The sequence below is a fragment of the Globicephala melas genome, chromosome 6, assembly GCF_963455315.2.
Source record: "Globicephala melas chromosome 6, mGloMel1.2, whole genome shotgun sequence".
In the NCBI taxonomy this organism is placed as follows: domain Eukaryota; kingdom Metazoa; phylum Chordata; class Mammalia; order Artiodactyla; family Delphinidae; genus Globicephala; species Globicephala melas.
Window position 1 is genome coordinate 81,225,910 of NC_083319.1, and position 16,259 is coordinate 81,242,168.

General features: G+C 47.3%; 1 protein-coding gene across 2 annotated transcripts in view; it reads left to right on the forward strand.

Moving 5' to 3' along the window:
- DNAI1 (dynein axonemal intermediate chain 1) overlaps positions 1 to 16,259 on the forward strand; it is a 60,656-nt gene that overhangs the window by 20,226 nt on the left and 24,171 nt on the right. For both annotated transcript variants that reach the window (XM_030832720.2, XM_060301058.1), the window contains 6 exons: positions 6,469 to 6,595; positions 6,868 to 6,977; positions 7,224 to 7,343; positions 8,355 to 8,414; positions 9,685 to 9,819; positions 13,472 to 13,556. In XM_030832720.2, the coding sequence (XP_030688580.1) occupies positions 6,469 to 6,595; positions 6,868 to 6,977; positions 7,224 to 7,343; positions 8,355 to 8,414; positions 9,685 to 9,819; positions 13,472 to 13,556 (637 nt within the window). The remainder of the gene's footprint in view (positions 1 to 6,468; positions 6,596 to 6,867; positions 6,978 to 7,223; positions 7,344 to 8,354; positions 8,415 to 9,684; positions 9,820 to 13,471; positions 13,557 to 16,259) is intronic.

A 16,259-nucleotide genomic window follows, 5' to 3' on the forward strand; every position in this document is an offset into this window, starting at 1 on the left:
AGGAACTATTTTTATCTTTATTTTATAGAAACCAAAGAAAAATTAGATAAAACAAATTACAAAAGTCACACAGCCAGGATTCAAAGCAAAATTTGAACTAGTTTGATTGACTCTAAAGCAACATTACACTGCTTTTTTAAAAAAAAAAGTATACATATATATACACATACACATATCTATACATACAGACACACACATACAGAGTTTTGAATATATAATAGAAATCTAGAAACCCATGGTACTAATTTTAAGAGTCAAAAGAGCAATGAAAATACAATGGAAATTAAACCTCCCTCTCCTGTCCCTTTCCTTGGGGACAACTACTATTAGCAGTTTCTTTCTCTTCTTTAAAAACAATTTTATTGAGATATAATTTACATATTGAGATAAAATCACCCATTTATTTTTTTAAAAGATGGTATTTAGTTTTTAATTATTAGTGTTTAAGAATTTTATATTTGCTGAATTAGCAGATATTCTCTAGTATTAGAAAAATATATTAAAAGATCATTGTGTCTTATCCAGTCAGTCATCCATTTTAAAGTGTATAATTCAATGGCTTTTAGTATATTCACAGGTTATGCAACTATCACCACAATCGATTTTAGAACATTTTCATTTCCCCCAAAAGAAACCCCATACCTCTTAGCTGTCACTCCCCAGTCCTCCATTCCTTCCAGCCTTAGGCAACCACTAATCCATTTTCCAGCTCTACAGATTTGCGTCTTCTGCCAGATTCCCTTTCATAAAAAGAGAATCAAACAATATGTCACCTTTTGTGACTGGCTTCCTTCATTTAGCATACTGTTTTCAAGGTTCATCCATTTTGTAATATGTATCAGTACTTCATTTCTTTTTATTGCCAAACAATATTCAATTTTATAACTCTACCATATTTTATTTATCCATTCATCAGTTGATGGACATTTACATTGTCTCTGCACCTTGGCTATTATGAACAATGCTTCTATGAACATTCATGTACAAGTATTTTTGGCCATGCTGCATGGCTTGTGGTATCTTAGTTCCCTGACCAGGGATTGAACCCAGGCCCTGCAGTGAAAGCACTGAGTCGTAACTACTAGACCACCAGGGAATTCCCTTGTGAACTGTTTTTTTAACACACTGCTTCTTATTCAAGACTGAGTAGTCAGCCCCCTCCACAAAGAGGTTAGGACAAATCCAGCGTTATTTCTTGAGAGGTTCCACTCCTGAGTTGTTCTAATGGCATCCCTTAGGCAGCCTGTAAAGGGGCAGGGGATGGGATGGGCAGAGAGAAGTTGCCTCGCCCCCCTGAGCTTATGCTGGAGTGTGATACACTCTATGGGCTCCAGTTCTCCTGACCTCTGAAAGAGAGTCTCTTCAGGACTCAGTGTGCCAGCCATGGGAGGCATGCTACAGGCAGAGGATTGGTGTCAATGCACCTCTCTTGGCCCCTGGGAAGCTCAGTTATTAGAAGAGATTCCTGTGAGTCAACTGTCAGCTGGGTAGCCATAGACTCCCAGGCAGGCTCTCCTCATGAAACCTTCTAACAGCCTCCGAGGCCTGCCTGGCATCCTCCCACAGAGCTGGCCTCCATCTCATTGGTCCTTCACTGAGACCCAAGAGCTGTAGGTCTCCAAAGCTATTACTTTCCCTTGAAGTGCTGGCCTGAAGAGGCAGATGGTTCGGATCTAGGCATGCCTCTCCTCCTCGCACAGAAACAATGGGATCTGAATTCCATCCCTAAACTGAAGAGGAAGGTCCTAGTCACCACTGGGGACAGGACGACAGTGAAATCTCAGATGATACCTATATGGATAATTTATTCCCGTGGGACCCTCCATCATCATCATAATAATAGCTACTATTTTTATTGAGCACTTATTATGTGTCAGACTCTGTGTTAATAGATTGCTTTCATTATTTTCAATACTCAACTATCCTGCAAATTAATTATTATCCTCATTTTGCAGATGAAGAAATTAAGGCTTAGAGTGGTTAAGCCCAAGATCATGCAGATAATAGGGAGTAGAATCAAAATTTGAATCCAATTCTGCCCACATCCGTAGATCATGCTCTTAACCACTGTACTGTCCCATCTTCCCATCCATCTGAGTTACTGAGAGAAGAAGAGCTTTGTGGTGACTTTTTGAGGCAGAACATCCCAGTCTGTGTGCAGAAATAGTGATTCTTGCAGTCCTCCAGGGATAGCTGTGTCTGGTACCACCCCATGGGTTGGTTTCCTCTCTGGTGAGTTTACCCCAGTGTGCCATACAAATGTAATAATTTTCTCTATGACTTGCAAAGGGTTGGAAAGAACTTTTTTGAAAAAGGAAGTGACCCCTGGTCTCAAAGTCAACTTTAGGACTAGGATGCTGATCAAAGAGGGGGCAGCCTAGGGCTTCCCTGGTGGAGCAGTGGTTGAGAGTCCGCCTGCCGATGCAGGGGACACGGGTTCGTGCCCCGGTCCGGGAAGATCCCACATGCCGCGGAGTTGCTGGGCCCGTGAGCCATGGCCGCTGAGCCTGCGCATCTGGAGCCTGTGCATCCGGAGCCTGTGTTCCGCAATGGGAGAGGCCACAACAGTGAGAGGCCCGCGTACCTCAAAAAAATAAAAAAATAAAATAAAAGAGGGGGCAGCCTAGAGGAACAAAACTATAGGCTCTATGAAAGCAGGGATCATATCTGCTTTTGCTAAGCTTTGTATCTCTGGAACCTAGAATATACTTGACACATTGTGTCTATTCAAAAATTATTTGTTGAAGAAGGAATGAACCCAGTTGCCTGGGCAAGTGCCTTGTGTGACTTGACAAGTGCCTAACCCAAATCTTTTCTAGATTTCTGTGATCCTCTTGTATGGAACAGGCGGACTGGGGACTTGGTGTCTCTGAGGATCTATCCAGCCCTGGCATCCATTAAATAGAGTGGAGAAAAAGCCAGGCCAGGTGTGTTTGATGACTGTTTGTGACCTCTCTGAGGTCTGGTTAGACAGGTGAGACAGGATCCCTTGGCATGGATGTAGGAGCCAGTGATAGGTAAATACAGAACTGCTCAGAGTTGGAAGAATGTATTTTAAAATATGTCTTTGACAGCTACATATAAACTAATAATGAAATTAAAACATTCTCTAACACCATATATAAAAGGAAACTCAAAATGGATTAAAGACCTAAATGTAAGACTGGAAACCATAAAACTCGCAGAGGAAAACATAGGCAGAACCCTCTTTGACATAAATTGTAGCAATATTTTTTTTTTTGGATCTGTTTCTTAAAGCAAAGGAAATAAAAGCAAAAATAAACAAATGGGATCTAATTAAACTTAAAAGCTTTTGCACAGCAAAGGAAACCATCGAGAAAATGAAAAGACAACCCACTGAATGGGAGAAAATATTTGCAAATAATATGACCAATAAGGGGGTTAATATCCAAAATAATTAAACAGCTCATACAACTCAACATTAAAAAAACAAACAACCCTGTTAAAAAATGGGCAGAAGACCTGACTAGACATTTTTCCAAAGAGAACATGCAGATGGCCAACAGGCACATGAAAAGATGCTCAACATCACTAATTATCAGGGAAATGCAAATCAAAACCACAATGAGATATCACCTCACACCTGTCAGAATGGCTATCATCAAAAGACCACAAATAACAAATGTTGGTGAGGATATGGAGAAAAGGGGACCCTCGTACACTGCTGATGGGAATGTAAATTGGTGCAGACACTGTGGAAAACAATATAGAGGTTTCTCAAAAAACGAAAATAGAACTACCATATGACCCAGCAATTCCACTCCTGAGTATATATCTGAAAAAAACAGAAACACTAATTCAAAAAGATATATGCACCCCAATGTTCATAGCAGCACTGTTTACAATTGCCAAGATATGAAAGCAAGCTACGTGTCCATCAACAGATGAATGGATAAAGGTGTGGTATATATATACAATGGAAAACTACTCAGCCATAAAAATGAAATTTTGCCATTTGCAACAACATGGATGGACTTGGAGGATGTTATCCTAAGTGAAATAAGTCAAACAGAGAAAGACAAATACTGTATGATACCACTTAATGTGGAATCTAAAAAACACAACAAACTAATGAATATAACAAAAAAGAAGCAGATTCACAAATATAGAAAACAAACTGGTCGTTACCAGTGGGGAGGGGGAAGGGGAGAGGGGAAATATAAGGGTAGGGGATTAAAAGGTACAAATTATTAGGTATAAAATAAGCTACGAGGATATATTGTACAACACAGGGAATATAACCAATATTTTATAACAACTATAATTGGAGTATAACCTTTAAAAATTGTGAATCACTATATTGTACACCTGTAACTTATATAATATTGTATATCAACTATACTTCAATAAAATTTTAAAAGAGTAATGGAAATAAAAATAAACAAATGGGGACTTCCCTGGTGGCACAGTGGTTACGAATCCTCCTGCCAATGCAGGGGACACGGCTTTGAGCCCTGGTCCGGGAAGATCCCACATGCCGTGGAGCAACTAAGCCCGTGCACCACAACTGCTGAGCCTGCACTCTAAAGCCTGCGAGCCACAGCTACTGAGCCCGTGTACTGCAACTACTGAAGCCCACATGCCTAGAGCCCGTGCTCTGCAACAAGAGAAGCCACTGCAATGAGAAGCCTGCACACCACAACAAAGAGTAGCTTCCCCCTCGCCACAACCAGAGATAAGCCCGCATGCAGCAACAAAGACCCAACACAACCAAAAATAAAATAAATAAAATAAAATAAAATAATTTTAAAATAAAAATAAACAAATGGGACCTAGTGAAACTTAAAAGCTTTTGCACATCAAAGGAAACTATAAACAAGACAAAAAGACAATCCTCAGGGCTTCCCTGGTGGCTCAGTGGTTGAGAGTCCGCCTGCTGATGCAGGGGACATGGGTTCGTGTCCCGGTCTGGGAGGACGAACCTCTGGGAGGTCTGGGAGGATCCCACATGCCGTGGAGTAGCTGGGCCCGTGAGCCATGGCCGCTGAGCCTGCGCGTCCAGAGCCTGTGCTCCGCAACGGGAGAGGCCACAACAGGGAGAGGCCTGCGTACCGCACAAAAAAAAAAAAAGACAATCCTCAGAGTGAGAGAGAATATTTGCAAACGAATCAATGGACAAAGGATTGATCTCCAAAATATATAAACAGCTCATGAAGCTCAATATTAAAAAAACAAACAACCCAATCTAAAAATGGGCAGAAGATCTAAATAGACTTCTCTCCAAAGAAGACAGATGGCCAAGAGACACATGAAAAGCTGCTCAACCTCACTAATTATTAGAGAAATGCAAGTCAAAACTACAATGAGGTATCACCTCACACTAGTTAGAATGGGCATCATCAGAAAATCTACAAACAACAAATGCTGGAGAGGATGTGGAGAAAAGGGAACCCTCTTGCACTGTTGGTGGGAAAGTAAATTGATACAGCCACTATGGAGAACCTTATGGAGGTTCCTTAAAAAACTAAAAATAGAATTACCATATGACCCAGGAATCCCACTACTGGGCATATACCCAGAAAAAACCATAGTTCAAAAAGACACATGCAGGCTTCCCTGGTGGCGCAGTGATTGAGAGTCCGCCTGCCGATGCAGGGGACGTGGGTTCGTGTCCCGGTCCGGGAAGATCCCACATGCCGCGGGGCGGCTGGGCCCATAAGCCATGGCCGCTGAGCCTGCGCATCCAGAGCTTGTGCTCCGCAACGGGAGAGGCCACAACAGTGAGAGGCCCGCGTACCGCAAAAAAAAAAAAAAAAAAAAGACACATGCACCCCAATGTCCACTGCAGCACTATTTACAATAGCCAGGTCATGGAAGCAACCTAAATGCCCATCAACAAATGAATGGATAAAGATGTGGTATATATATACAATGGAATATTACTCAGCCATAAAAAGGAACGAAATTGGGTCATTTGTAGAGACGTGGATGGACCTAGAGACTGTCATACAAAGTGGAGTAAGTCAGAAAGAGAAAAACAAATATCGTATATTAACGCATATATGTGGAATCTAGAAAACTGGTGCAGATGAACCAGTTTGCAAGGCAGAAATAGAGACACAGATGTAGAGAACACGCATATGGACACCAAGGGGGGAAAGTGGGGTGGGGGTGGTGGTGGTGGGATGAATTGGGAGATTGGGATTGACATATATACACTAATATGTATAAAACAGATAACAATAAGAAACTGCTATATAAAAAAAATTTTTTAAACAAAAGAAAAGCATAAAAAGTCTTCATGAGAACTTAAAAAAAGCTTTATTTCATTTGCTTTCTCTTCTTTAAACTGGCAATGCAATGAAAACTGCAGGTTAACTGAGGATTTAGTAAGTTATAATTCTGTTAATAGATGGACTATCTTAGGCCTTTAGAATAAAGGCAGACTGTATTCTGATTCCAGCCGTTTCAGGGACCCCTGGTCTGACTCAACCTCTTTCTTCTTAGGAAGGCACATATAAGCTAATCGGCTTTGTGGACCAACTGGCAGTTCACTTCAGCCAAGTCGGAAACCTGATCCCCAAAGACTCGGATGAAGGACGGCGACAGCACTACCTCGATGAGTTAGCAGCAAGTAAGCTTCTGGGGCTGCAGCCTAGAGCGTGGTCCCCTTTCTCTGGTCACTCTAGGGAGGAGATGGCTAAGCCAGAACTTTGCAGAGCCTCTTCTTACATAAGACTAACAGCTGGCTGTCCTGGGTAGGTCTGGGAGCTAACCCATGAGGCTCAGGCCAAGGAGAACCCTGGGGAAGGCGAGCTCTGAAAGGCAGAAATCAAGAAAGCCTTACCCCTCCAGGGTATGGGGGAGTGGGCTGGACTTTGAGCTCAACACCAATATCCTACCAAGGTTCTCAGGAGTTCGCCAAGGTGGTGACTTCAGAAACAGAAATCCTTGAAGAAGAAGAAGAACCCAAGGAAGCTGAAGCTGGGAGTCAAACAGATGTGCCTGCCGCTGAGGTTCAGTATAATATTGCTCTCCATCCCACCCCTTTTCCCCTCCAGCTATGGCTGGAGGCTTCAGGGGTGACTCACCGGGGCTGGGGGCTGAAAGTGAGAAGTCAAGAGACCTCAGGTGCCAACACCTCTGGCATAATCACTCTCTCCCACTTCCATCCTATCCCAGGACACGACTTCTCCCCACTCCCCATCCTGCACCACCACCTTCTCACAGCTGAGTCCTGGTCCTGTGGCCTTTCTTTCCAGGCACCTGAGAAAATGGCCGAAGAAGAATCGATGACTCCTAAGCAGCCCAAGGAAAGAAAGCTCACCAACAAGTTCAACTTCAGTGAGAGGGCCTCACAGACCTTCAACAACCCCCTCCGGGTACAGCAACCCCCCCTGCCCCGAGCCCCTTCCCCTCGCAGCTCCACACTGTGCATAGCGGGGAGGGAGCAGGCCTGACCCAGCAGCAGCAGCCCTCAGCCTGGCAGGCGACAGGGCGGATGGAAGAGTTTTGCTCTTCCGAGGGAGCTGGGAGCATGTGTCCAGGTCCCAGTAAGTCATCCAGGCAGGAGTTCAGAGGGAGTAACAAGGAGGCTGGATTGCTCTACTGAGAGCCTGAAACTTGAATTGGGCCTTGAAGTGAAGGTCAGGATTTGGGGAAGGAAGGGGAGGCCAGAGTGTGCCAGGGAGTCAAGATTAGGAGCCAGTCTGACTGAAGTTGATGGTCTCCGTGATAGACTAGCTGGTAGTTCCCTGGCTCATAAGTGTGGAGGACCCTGAGTACCAGGCTGAAAGAATCTCTCAGGGTTTCAGGTGAGAGACTCACGTATGTTAAGGCAGTGTTCTCCACAAATCAACCTGAAAGGAGGGCAGCGATCTACAGGGTGGGGTTTCGGTGGCTCCTAACCACCCTCTGTAGTCCCTAAGCTGACGTTCAGTAATTTGGGTGACACACAATGCGGAGGGGGTGCATTCCCCTGGTGGAGTCACAGACCCAACTATTAGGGGGAAACCTTCTCAAGGTGAGGAATATTAGCCCAATGGCCTGCCAGGGGTTGACCTCTGGTCCAGCATTGGAGGCTGGCCGAGGGCTGAGTTCTTACAGATCTGTTCATCCCCCTCTTGGAGTTCTTCCTGGTTGAAACTGGCACAATCAGCCTTCACTGCCCCTACTTTCTAGCTTAGGCTTCTTCTGAAGGAGCCCTGGATGGAAATTTTAGGCTTTCACCATGTCATTTTGTCCTTTGCCCAGACCATTCTTTCATTCCCCAGTGCTGTGTCCCACCCCTTCCTCAGCTCCAACAAAAATGCTTCTCCTGCGGATATACCATTGGGTTAAGTGAGAAGGAGTTGAGGGCTTTCTGTGGGTCACCTGTTGTCACTGTTCTCTAGGACCGAGAATGCCAGATGGAGCCTCCTCCCAGGACAAACTTTTCAGCCACAGCCAATCAGGTGAGACCCTGGGCCAATCTAAAAGCCATCACTCCCTCCCCCTCTGTATCCTTGTCTATCTCCCTTGGCAACAAGGGAGACTGGCGTGGTCAAGGATCCCTCTGGAAATCTGCCCTCCTCATCCACCCACCTCCCTGCTCCTTGTCTAGTCTCTGAACTCCAGGCACATGAGACAGTAGGTCTCCACCCAGAGAGCTCTATATCAGCCCAGGGCAAGACTGTCCAAGGCGGAAACAGGTATGGCTTCTGGAAGTTCCTGCAAACTGGGAAAAACATTCATTCCCCCGGATTCTCTACAGCCTGTGGCACCTCACGGCTGACTCTGAAGTGCTAGCACTCTGACCCTGCCCATCCAGCAGCCTTCAGTGTTCCTGCAGACGCTCCTTCCGCCTCAAGTCCCACTGGATAGCCATGCTGATTTGGGCAGGATATGGTGCCAGGTGACCTGAGCTCAGCGCCCAACTCTGCTGCTCACACTGCAAGATCCTAGGCAAATCATGTCACCCTTAATGCCTTAGTCTCTTTCTCTGCCAAATGAGGATGACAACAGCCTCACAGGGTTGTTGGAGGGCTCTGAATAAACACTGAAGTACAGTGCAGTGTGGAGAACTGGCCCATGGGTGAATTATTCAATGTAAGGTGTGCCTATCTGGCCTCCAGGGAGCAGTGACTGTTCAGATCTGGGGAGCACACAGTGCGGCCGGGGGCATTTGCCCAGCCCCAGATCCATGCTGCTTCCTCTGCTACTATCCTTGGTCTTCTCTTACTGTCAGAGACAGTTAGCAGGGGTTCCCTTACTTTTGGTTATCTTTTATGCTGATAAGTTTTGCTCAGGGCTGTAGACAGCCAGCCTGAGCCAATACGTTTATCCCATCCCTACAGGGGGAGTCCTTTTTAAAATTTCCTAGTTCAGAGTCTCATAAATCCCTAAGAAAACTGTGAGCTAGCTGATCTCTGCCCACTTGTTCTGCCCTAGTGGAGGTGGTAGGCTGGAACGATACTCCATCTCCAGCTGACAACTGAGCCCCTGGGTTGCACGGTGGAAAGCCCAGCCCCAGGGTGCTCTGAGAGCCCCTTCATTCCTGTCCTAGAGCTGACAGTTAGCAGGGAAGACAGACACTGAATACATAATTAAGGTGGGCCAAGTAGAGGATACTATGAAGACCTGTGACGGGTTGAAGATCGACTCCTCAAGCCCTAAAGGCTGAAGAGGAGCTGGCTGGGTGGAGGTTTTGCCCTAAGATGATCTTCTCATCTCTCCCTTGCCTAGTGGGAGATCTATGATGCCTACATGGAAGAGCTTGAGAAGCAGGAAAAGACTAAGGAGAAGGAGAAGACAAAGACTCCAGTGGCTAAAAAAACGGGGAAGATGGCGATGAGGAAGATGACAGCTATGGAGTCCCAGGTTTGGTGAGGGCTCCCATGGCTCAGTCACAGAGAATGACTGAGTGGTACCTTGGCTCCTGGGTAGACAGAAGCCTGGCTGTCTGTGAGGACTTCACAGACACTTAAGGCAGGATGCTAATGATACTTATGAACAGTTCTTTCCTTGTGGGAAGGTGTGAGGAGAGCTGTAACTGCCTCTGGCATTCCACAGATCACCCCAATTTTATATAGGTCTGGAGGCTAGAAGGAATTCAGGATTGTTAGGCTAGGGGGCAACAGAAGACATGAATGTTATTAAAAGCCTGATGTGCACCCTGGAAGAGCTTGGGAGTCTTCCCATGGCAGAGTGGCATGTGAGGATAAGGCACCACCTCCCTGGCCAAAAGTTCATGGGGTTTGGGAGGGTGATTTTCTCTTGGACCTTCAGTCTTTGGGTTTACTTGCACTCAATTCTTCATGTCCAGGAGCCAAGTCAGAGCTGATCACAGCTGATCATAGAGTCCAAGCCAATGGGTATTGAAACCCTGTGTTGGATTTGCCATGAAGAGCTATGCAAGAGTCATGATAGAGGTCATGGTTGGGAGCTCACTGTGGGTGTAGCCAGCATAGGTTTGGAGATCATCATGGAAGTTAACAGTGATAGATCACTGCAGGGAGGGTCACCACAGGGAGATGCTGAGGGGCCACATTTGTCCCTTCAATAGAGAGAGAGCTGGGTCAGGAGCCAGAGTCCCATTACGGAGATCAGGATGAGTTTGACGTGCAATGGGGAGGGAAGGACAATGTCCACAAGAAGCCAGGGTCAAGTTCAGCACCTCGGAGAGCTCCCAGACAGCTCTCAGGGAAATGGTTCTGCTCCACTCCAGAACAGAAGCCAGATTGTACTCTTCCTTTGTCTGAAGTCTGTCCACTTCCACTCAATTCCATGCCCGTGAAAAGTCACATTTTAGGGGAGGTTTGAGGGTTCCCGGCCCTGGCTGCCCAATTCAGTTTCATTTAATCACAGAGCAAGCGCTTGGTGATCATGACCATGCTGAGTACTGGAACCCTGAGGTGAAAGATAAGTCCCTGCCCTGAAGGTTGCCCTGTTCAGACCCTTAACTTTCCCTGCACCGTTCCCTAGAGGTTAGGGGCTTCAGAGGGGCTGTTGGACTGGGTCCAGTTTCGCTTGAAGGTCCATCAGGGGTTTGGCTATGGGCTCTGGCTCTTAACTGCAGTCACCAGGACCCACAGACCAGAAGAGAGGTCCCTGTGACTGAGACTGAAAACTGTCCTTGGGTCTCAGCCCTACCAGAGCTGGTGTCTAGGGAGGCAGGACCACACTGGGTTCTTCCAGCTTGGCTAACATGAAAGGCTGTGATGCAGGCAGATTCCAGCCCTCTGAACCAAGAAATACAGTGGAACAGGACACTGGGGGTATAACATAGACAGTTAATACTTTAGTATTCTATTCAACCTCCCCCCAAGGGAACTGATCTCTAACTGGGAATCCCAAGTACTGGGCAAGGCTATCTGTAGAGCAGATTGGGGGTGGCAGTTGCCTTCCCCTTTGCTGAGGCCCAGCACATGAACAGAGTGATACCCCTTTCTCAGAGACCCAGATCTGATTAGGTTGGTATAAAATTCAAGTGTGTGGGAGGAGAGAAAGCAGAATAACTTCATGATACTCTGTCAGAAGGTCTGCAGGGGTAGATCTCAGGTTTCTGTCTCACTAATGATTTGGGTGAATGTAAGTTTGTCTTATCTGAGAGATTAAGACAGCGAAGGGGGAAAGGGCTCAGAGGCCACAAGTTCAGTCAGAACCAACAAAGAGCTGTGTCTGCTCAAGTAGCATAGCTTCCGGAACCATACTCTCTCCTCAGAGCGCATGTGGATCCCTGAGTCTCCCAGGACCAGGAAAGGGTGGTCAGGCTGGGTAGGAACTGGCTCTCTGTGCGGGGCTGAGAACACAGGCCCTAGAGTCCACAGATTTGAGTGTACATCCTGGCTTTGCTGTGGAGCTGGATTTTTCTAAAACCTGTTCCCTCATCTGTAGACAGCCTAATGATACCTGATTTGCAAGACTGTCGTGAGAACCCAAGATAATATAAGCACAGCCCCTAAAATAGTACTTGCTTGATACTGGTTGACGGGTGGTGGCTGTTAATATGCCATGCATGGCTGATGGAACTGGGAGGGTTCGCCTGAAGGAGTGCTGACTCGAGGAATGAGGCGCTGTCCTCCTACATCAGAGGACCTAGCATCTGGCACACAAGTCTCTATGGCTGGAGGACAGAGTTAGGACCATGGGTATAAGACCCAGGGAAGTAGGTTTCAGCTAACACGCTGTCTTACCGTACAAGATACTGCCTGACTTGGGGAGAGGTGTTTGCCAGGAAGCTGCTGAGGGGGAAGGATTCCTGCTTTGGGTCAGGGAATAGGGGGTAGTGGCTGGGACCAGGTGAACTCTGAGAGTTGTGATTATAAGACTCCAGTGAATGTCCTTGGTCAGTTTTCTGAAATAAGCTTGGAGTCGGTTTGAAAACTGATGAGAGAGTCTCAAAGGCAGTCCCCCATGTGTGACTTTGTAAGTAATCCCCCACCACACTGGGCCGCATGTTTCCTCTGACACCACCATCACCATCACCACCGGGCACTGGGCTACTAACACCATGGTGCTTATTACATTTAATCCTACAACGACCCCATGACGCAAGTGGCATTATCCATCCCCACTGTATCAGAGTACTCTAAAACACAGAGATGTAACTTACCTGAAGTTGCCACTCGGCTCCTAATCTGTGGGATGGGATGGGGATGCAGGTCCGTGTGGTCCCAGAACCCATTCTCTTAACCACTGCCTGACACTGTCAGTCCTGGGAAATCTCATCTTTGAGAGCCATGGGCCTGGCCCTCTGGAGCCCCTCTGGAGGGCTGTCCACTCCACTGGTTCATTCCTGCCACCTGCCCTAAACTCTTTAGGCCCGTCTTGCCAGCCCCAAACTCTTTGCTCCTCTTTTAACCTGTTAAATGGTTTACGTTATGGAATTTCACATAATGATGATCCTGTTTTTTTGTTCAGAATGAGTCATTTTCCCCTGACATGAAACTTCATGCTTTCTCCTTGGCCTGGGCCGTGGACAGGGCCCTGGGTTAGGAGTCAGTTCTGCCTTGTACTCCCTGTGTAAAAGCGGGTCTCTTTCCTCTCCCTGGGCCTCGGTGTCCTCCTCAGCTCTTGACTAAATAAGTTGGACCAGAAGATCTCTGAGAACTTTAACAGGAGCCCTTGTTGCTCAGGCTGGTGAAACTTCTGTCCCCACCAAAGAAGTCTCCTACCTACCCTGTCTGCTGTCCCCTCCAATACCCCTCCTGGGCTCTCTTCAATGCCCTGTCTTGTGCTCAGAGATACGCCTTCCCCAGGATAAGCTCAGGATGAAAGAGCAGGAGGCAGGCTCTGCTCAGGGGCCAAGTATGGCAGTGCAGACTCCTTGTGCCACTTGTGAGCTGGGCATTCCCAGAAGAGGATGTTGGGGAGAACTGGGCCTTGAGGCACAAAGAGATACCTTTACAGAGTTATCTGGGGTGGGTGGTGTCAAAGAGGCATCGCTGAACCAATTGTAAGTCAGGGCTGTGGCTCAGGGCACGACCTTCCAGATGCTGGCTTAGGACCTGTGGCTCCTGTATCTCCACAGAGTGATGACATCATCAAAGTGACCCAAGCTGCTAAAATCATGGAGCGGATGGTCAACCAGAACACATATGATGATGTTGCTCAAGGTGAGACTTAAAGTGCTGGCAACTACTATTATTACCTGTATTAAAAATCCCTCATACAGGGGCTTCCCTGGTGGCGCAGTGGTTGAGAGTCCGCCTGCCGATGTAGGGGACACGGGTTCGTGCCCCGGTCCGGGAAGATCCCACATGCCGCGGAGCGGCTGGGCCCGTGGGCCATGGCCGCTGAGCCTGCGCGTCCGGAGCCTATGCTCCACAACGGGAGAGGCCACAACAGTGAGAGGCCCGCGTACCGCAAAAAAAAAAAAAAAAAATCCCTCATACAAAATGAGTATTTGAGTGTCCCATGCTAGGTCCTACAGGTGCAAGGGGAGAAAAAATAATCCCTTCTCTGGATGTCACTAGGGAGGTAAGGCTTAACACAGGTCAAACAGGAACAATGGCGTAAGAAAAAAATGGGTGTGGTGATGAGATCTGACAATGGTGCAGCAAAAAATCTGCACATTAGTGATTTAATAGCATCTTTCTAACAATCCTGGGAGGCGGCAGAGCAGAGGTTTTTATCCCTTCTTCATACACGACAAAGCTAAGGCCAAGGCCACCTGACTAGTGAAAGGCAGAGAGGACCCAAACCTAGGTCTTAAGCCACCTAATTCTGTGCTCTGTTCTCTACTCTGTCCAGCTTAGGGACCATATAAGTGATAGAACGCAGACAGAAACTGCTCTGGGGATCGTCAAGAATGGAGGAGGGGAAGTGAGGAGTGGCAGCAGTCAAGGAAGGCTTCAGGGAGGGCTGAGCTGGATGCCAAGGGATAAGCAGAGTTTGAGTGGGAGATTAGCAGAGGGCAGGTGTGCTGGGCAGGAGACAGCACGAGCAGTGACTCAGTGGTGAAAATGAATTGGAAAGGACTCTGGGAACAAGGGGCAGCAGGCTCAGTGACCCCGACAGGGTCTCTGTTGGAAAGTGGTGAGAGTTCAGGCTGGAGAAGTGGTCGGGGCCACTTAAGAAAGGGCCTCGAATGTCGTGCAGGGAATCTGAGCTTTCTCTGCAGAGTTCAAAGATACTGTCCAGGCAGGGACACAGCCCAAGGAGAGCAGGGCTGGAGGAGGGTACCACTGGGCAGAATACAGCGGCAGAGGCGAGGGTGAGGTTCCAGTGTGGGTAGAGTGGGCCTCACTGCACCTTACCCAGAATGCATCATCAGGGTTGGAGAAAAAGGTGCAGTTACAACAGTGAACAGCAAGCACCAGCCTTCCCTGGGAATGGCCTATGTACCAGGCGTTGTACTGTGCAGTTTACATGTATTATTCTGTTTCATCCTGACAGCCACACTGTCAGGTGAAAACCACTATTATCTCCATGTTATAGATGAGACATTCAGGCTGAAATGTCACCACTTGTTCGAAAACACAGCTAGTGTGAGGTGAGAGCGGCACAATCAGGACTCGAACACAGGCCCCCTGGACCCATAGCCTAAGCACTTTAGCACGAGGCCACAGAGCCACTGAGCTGGAAGAGACATTTCAAATAAACACTCAATAGGTCTATGTGAGTGATTAATTAGTGACGAGGTGAAGAAAGAGATTGATTCAGAAACGCTTAAATCCTGGGGGCCTGGGAAATTCTGGTGTCTTTGACAGAGCCAGGGAAACGGAATCCTTCCCATGGCATGAACAGCACATTCCCAAGTGGCTTGTATTTCCCTAAGAGGTTGTGCATTTATCTGGAGCAGCTGCCTCCCCAGAGCTGGCAGCTCCCCACTGCTGGCTGGTCTCCTCTGCTGACAGCCCAGGGCTCTTCTTGGTGACTTGATGCTCATTGCTCACCCATGGGACAGAGAAACCAGGGCTGCCAAGACCAGCAGCCTAAACAAGCCCCCTTGTTATCATTCAGGCTGGAAAACGACCTTGAGTGCTTTTCAAAGCTGTCAAAGTACACGGCGGCTGTGAATGAATTTGTCACTCACACAGCTTGGCTTCCTGAAACCCAGACTCTGCAATCAGCCCACCAAAGAGCTGCAAACATGATTAATATCCATGGAGAAATTGGCCTTGGTGAACCTTTTTCATCTATGAGAACACAGTCACAGAAAAATGCATTGAACCTTGATTTTTTAAAATTGCATACACTTTTCCCTTTGGGAAGAAGTGAAAACAGAGAAGTGTTACCAATTAATCTCCTCTCTGAAACGAAGTCTTTTCAAAGATAGTCTGAGCTCAGGGATCTCTGATGTGATCAAGGCTCATGCCTCTGACCACTCTAATCTTTTTTTTTGTCTGAGCCATTTTTGAGGGCTGAATGTAGTCCCCAAGCCTCGAAGTGTGGGGCGTTGTGAGAGAGGCTGGGGCCGTGCCTGGGCACGTCCTTGACCACGTTGGATAAGAGGATCATTTTCTAATGGGTTGGAAAGAAGACCGAGAACCATTTCCCTTCTGTTGATCTATTTTGTTGCCTTTTTTGAACAGTCATCAGGTGTCTGCTCTGTGGCTGGCCCCTGTGCTAGGGACTGCGGGTCCAGAGATGAAAATAACGTACTTCCTGCTCCCCAGGAGCCGTCTGCCGGAGCGGGGAGACAGGCAAAAGGATAAAGAGAGGCAACGCTGTATGACACACGTTTCAGCAGACGAGAGGCAGGGCTGGGACGGAGGAGGAGGTGAACTCTGCTCAGCAAGAAAGTGAAGGCCTCACAGAGTAGGGGGAGTTTGATCTGGATCTAGAGTGAGTGGGAGTTTTCAGGAGGAGCAGGA